At 34.9% G+C, this 5339-nt stretch overlaps 1 protein-coding gene across 3 annotated transcripts in view; it reads left to right on the top strand.

Annotated features, from left to right (window-relative positions):
• The window catches only part of LOC107749143 (cAMP-responsive element modulator-like), a 12183-nt gene extending 10924 nt beyond the window's left edge, over nucleotides 1–1259 (top strand). For all 3 annotated transcript variants that reach the window (XM_016564243.1, XM_016564241.1, XM_016564242.1), the window contains 2 exons: nucleotides 297–453; nucleotides 535–1259. In XM_016564243.1, coding sequence (XP_016419729.1) covers nucleotides 297–453; nucleotides 535–679 — 302 coding nt within the window. In that variant the 3' untranslated portion in view covers nucleotides 680–1259. The remainder of the gene's footprint in view (nucleotides 1–296; nucleotides 454–534) is intronic.
• Nucleotides 1260–5339: the final 4080 nt, after the last annotated feature.

The following is a 5339-nucleotide window of genomic DNA, read 5'->3' as shown; positions in this document are numbered from 1 at the left end:
CATAAATATATATATATATATATATATATATATATATATATCACCACTGATCTTGAGACAAATGTTAAGACAGATTAAATGCACCTTTTACCATCATTTATTGGTAACATTTTACATGGTTGTCATTTTTTACAGCAGTTATTGCATTTTGTGTAGTGTTCATTTATAAATATACTACTGTCCATTTTAATTTCTAATGCATTAATGTTACTATGTAGACATGAACATATGATTAATTAAAATGTTACCCATTTACCTGTCAAATAATGCATTTTGTTGTATATTTCTGCATGTAGCTGCCACAGGAGACATGCCAGCATATCAGATCCGCTCCCCATCATCAAGGTTACCACCAGGTGTCGTTATGGCAGCGTCACCGGGGGCCATGCACAGCCCACAGCAGAACACAGAGGAGGCCACACGCAAGAGAGAAGTTCGCCTGATGAAGAACAGGTACACACACACCTGAGTCATGTGCTTCAACTAATGCACTGATGTGCATGTTGGCATCTGACCTTTTCTTGCATGTTGCAGGGAGGCGGCGCGCGAGTGTCGCAAAAAGAAGAAAGAATATGTGAAGTGCTTGGAGAATCGTGTCGCTGTGCTGGAAAACCAGAACAAGACTCTCATAGAGGAGCTCAAAGCTCTTAAAGACATCTACTGCCACAAACCAGAATAACCCTCACAAACACTGCGCAAGGACTGTGTGATTCACACACTACCTGTCTCTTCTCTTCTTCTGTTGCATCGCCTGGATTTTAGCGGGGGTTTTTTTGTTCGTTTGGCCAAATGTTTTTATAAGAAGTTGCTAATGTTGCTTTGAGGATGCTCCTCACAAACACACACACACACACACACACACATTTTAAGATGGGCGTATTTTGAAAAAAACTGAACTCTTCATTGATTTGTGTGTAAAAATATGTATTTTCCTTTTTTAGGTTGAAATCAGAACAAGCAAAGGAAATGGCATAAGCAGCCATGTTAAGTGGCTACACACTGCACACATAAGCAGCATTTTTGGTGTTAAGGTCATTTTTGGTATGCACAGAATTTAGCTGTAAATATAAAGAAAATACACTGTAAACCCATTTGAAGCAACTTAAATTGATGGATTAATAGCAGCGACAATCTATTCAGTAAACCTGACTGACTCTACAAAGCTTACATTTTGCATTTAAATTGGGTCCTTTTCTACATGTAAATTAGATTTCAATCAAGTTTGTACATTTCAATATGAATTTTGTAATTTGTTCTTAATAAAGAAAATACTTAATGCAGTACCCCGGAAGTCACAACTTTAGTTAATGCTGTTTATGTGTGCAGTGTTAAATGCCTAATTGTTAAAACGCAACACTGTCCACTGATTGTTTTAATGTAAGTGAAATTATGTGCATTAGATTGAACTGTTTGAAGTTGTTTATTAGTAGTCATTTGAGCTCATGGCTGAATGTAACAGTGACCTAAAACTTCACCAAGAAACATGACATAATGTTGGTGATTACATAATGTTGACGTAAATGTTTAAACGGATAGTTCACCCAAAAATGTACAGTTTGTATGCTGTTTGCGTTTCTTTCTCCTGTTGTACACAAAAGATGACATTTTTAAAAATGTCTCATTGTTTTTTTGACCATACAATGCAAGTCAGTCGGATCCAGTTTTGGACCTCACTGTCTTACATTGTGTAGACAAAACCAGTTCTTCAAAATACCTTCTTTTGTTTTCTGCGGAAGACAGTCATACAGGTTTGGAATTACATGAGGGTGAGTAAATAATGAGAATGTTAATTTTATGGTTGAACTGTCCCTTTAAGACTACTACTAACTCTCTTTATTATTATTATTACAGATTTTTCATTTAGCACTATTTTATTCAATTTGTACCATAAGCACAACTATGTCAATTGCTTCATGTCTTGGTAAAATTAAGTCATTTTGTTAAAATACATTTTACTATACCAACTCAATATGCAGAGACAAACTATAAATTAACCATTTGTAAGTTGATTGCTCTGTTTGTTTGAGCATCCCAACATAGCAACATTGGCTCAACCAATGGAGTGATTTTGAGGCATATCTGTTTGTTAATGAAAGATGGATGGAGTGTTTTGAAAACCTGTTTGAACATGTTTATTATTTTTTTCAAATCCATTTGGTGAAGCTAGAAGCGAGAAAATTACTCTTTAGCTTTAATGCTTCGTTTATTTGTGCTCCAGTTCATATCGTGAGGAACAGTACATGACTTTTGCATGAACAAAGCAAAAAGGTGTAACATTATGAATTGTAAACATGATAGGTGGTTGTCACAAATGTTGCTTTTGATGTAATATTGTATATTATTTTAAATCTCAGTAACTTGTATTTCATTGTTTATGATAGTAGAAGAGAATTGTGAAAGAAAAGAGGCTTTTGTGAGTAATAAGAATGCAGATTCTCTAAATCAGACAAGTGGCATTAACTGAACAGAATTCCTAATATTTCAGCTGTTAGGATGCCGGTGTGTGTATCTTCTGTTTTCTCAGACTATGCTAGTCATCGTAACTTTATCTTCACTTACAGCCAATCACATTTCTGTTTCTAATGTTCTATTCTATGAAGTCTGGGCAGAAAATGGAATTGGTTTAATATTTATATAGCTTGTTTTCAATTAATCTTTAAATTAGATTGTATGCCCTGCCCTTCTTTAACACTGTACAGAACGCTGACATCTATTTTTAATAAAATATTTTTGTAAATGTATATGATCTTCCTACATGGTCAGACCTGCATTTTGAGAAGCACTATTAACAGTGTATGTGTGTACAAAAAAAAAAGTATCTAGCTGAACCTGACAAAACCTCACCTTATGGGGACACGCTCATTTGTAGAAAAAAAAGGGAAAAAATATTTAAAATAAGGTTGTTTTAAATGCAGTCAGTGTTCTTTTAGGGTGTGGGTTAGGGTTGTGGTATTTAGAAGTAGCTGTATAAAAACAATTGAAGTATATGACATGTCCCCCAAATAGATAGCTAAGTTTTCCACCTTTAAAATTTTTTTTTTATTGAACAGATCAAGCTGGTGACCTTCAAGGATTTGTTTCGCCACAGAATTTTGTGTAGCACATTTTCTCAAGTATCAGCATAAGATGCTTTGAATGATCTCCAAGCCTAGTTAGGCTTTGAGGCATGTGAAATGTTTTTGTTGTATAGTGAGATATGGCCCCAAAAAAAACAAAAAAAAAAAAACACCAAGGACACAAATAATCAGTGAGGAACTCACTCATAGCTCAACAGTAAACCACGAGAAAACATGCTGAAGTAGGCTATGTAAACTTGCAACTGAACACATTAATATTGTTATTTTAAATTTGATTATTTATAATTATTAATTATTATTAGTCTTTTTTGACAGTTCTGCAGCTGCTACCAGGATGGGATACATTTTTATTATTTTTTTTATTCATTTGCATAAATTAGGACTACATTATTATGTAATTATTTGTCCCATATTTGTCTAAATAATTTAGCATTTTTTAAACTTTTTAAAATGCCAAATGACATATGATTATTTATGATTAATATAAATGATAAATTAATAAATAGGGTATAACATAAAATAGGCATATAATCTATTCATTAATCTGGCTAATAATGCCTAAAAATATAATATGTCTAATAAACTCTGATAATGTATGAAATATATTAACAGACTATCTAAATTTTAATAAAACAATAGTCCTATACCTTTACAAGCACAGATGTGTCTGTCACTTTAAAGGTATGGTTCACCCAAAAAATGAAAATTCTGTCATAATTTACCCAGATTTTTCTAAACCTGCATGAAGTTCTGTTGAACACAAAAGAAGATACTTTGAAGAATGTGGGTAACTAAACACATCCACATGTCACTTTTCGACATAACCTACACTCACTCTCACCCTCCCGGCTATCTGCTATGGTTTCATCTTCACTTCCTTCCCCTGAACAGTTATCATCTCTTGATGTTAACAGTGCTACTGATACGTTCTGCTCCACTCTTACATCTTGTTTAGACACTGTCTGCCCCTTGTCTTCCAGGCCAGCTCGTACCACCTCTTTTGCCACTTGGCTATCTGATGTTCTCCGTGAGCATTGTTCTAAGTTGTAGCACATTTTCTCAAGTATCAGCATAAGATGCTTTGAATGATCTCCAAGCCTAGTTAGGCTTTGAGGCATGTGAAATGTTTTTGTTGTATAGTGAGATATGGCACTGTACATGCTACTTGTTGACAATAAAGCATTATAAAAAAAAATTTAAATAAAAAAAAGCCTGGTTAGGCTGGTCTGTTGGCTGTTTTAGATGGGTTTTAACCACTTTTCAAATGGTCAAGCTGGGAGATCAGCTTTCTAACCAGCTAAACCACATGAACAGCTGGGCCCAACTGGAAGATCAGTTTGAACCACCTAAGACCAGGAAAGATTCAACCTACTTCAAGATGGTTTCAGCAAGGTATACTTAAATAGTACAAGTGAAATTTTTCAGTGCTACTTTGGTTTCTTCCCCTCTCTCCCTTTCTTTACTGTACTACTATTGTAAATAAATTACTTTATATGTACAGATTTCTTTTTAGATGCTTTTTAGCTTTATCTGCATGTTGAATTCTGCGTATTATAATATACTGGGTGCATTCGAGCTGTTTTGACGTTTGTAATCAGAAAGAATATTTGAATGATCTACCAAGAGTTTGTCAAGCTGTTTGAGCGCTAGAATGTGCTGCATCATACCTGCGTTTGGCACAAACAGAGGCAGACATGGAAAATTCCACAGTGTGTGAGCGCGCCCTCTACTGGAACACTACAGCTGGATTTCTGTACTACACTGTCATCTAGTGGACGTTCAACAGCAAGAGCTTATAATTATTTTTTTACGTTACTAGTGCTTATGTTTTAATTGCTAGTGCGTAATCCAAATCGCAGTAGTATCTTTGTTAAATGATTATATATTTAAAATCGCAATTGTTTTCTTTTAATCAAACTATGTAAAACCTAATTTCATTCAAACTCCATTGCTACGTTCAAGAGTCAAGAGAAAGTTTAAGTAAAAGAGTTCAAACACGTTTCTTAACCCCTTCAGGCCCTGCTGCCATTGAAATGGACACAGGAATTTTTGTTTAAACCAATAAAATGTTATGTTTTTATAATGAGAAATGTCCCTGATTAACCAATGACAATGAAGATATGACTCCTAACGGAATCTGAGCTACAGGCATCACAAAAACAGACATGACTGACCAACTAGACAGGAAGAGGTCCCTGCAAACAAGCCTGCGCTGGGGTAGGGTTGCCACCTTCAGCAAGGCAAAAAAAGGGACACCCACTC

The sequence above is a fragment of the Sinocyclocheilus rhinocerous genome, unplaced genomic scaffold (assembly GCF_001515625.1).
Source record: "Sinocyclocheilus rhinocerous isolate Xijiao unplaced genomic scaffold, SAMN03320098_v1.1 scaffold919, whole genome shotgun sequence".
Classification (NCBI taxonomy): Eukaryota; Metazoa; Chordata; class Actinopteri; order Cypriniformes; family Cyprinidae; genus Sinocyclocheilus; species Sinocyclocheilus rhinocerous.
Note: the sequence above shows the minus strand (reverse complement) of the source record. Positions and strands in the feature narration are given on the sequence as shown.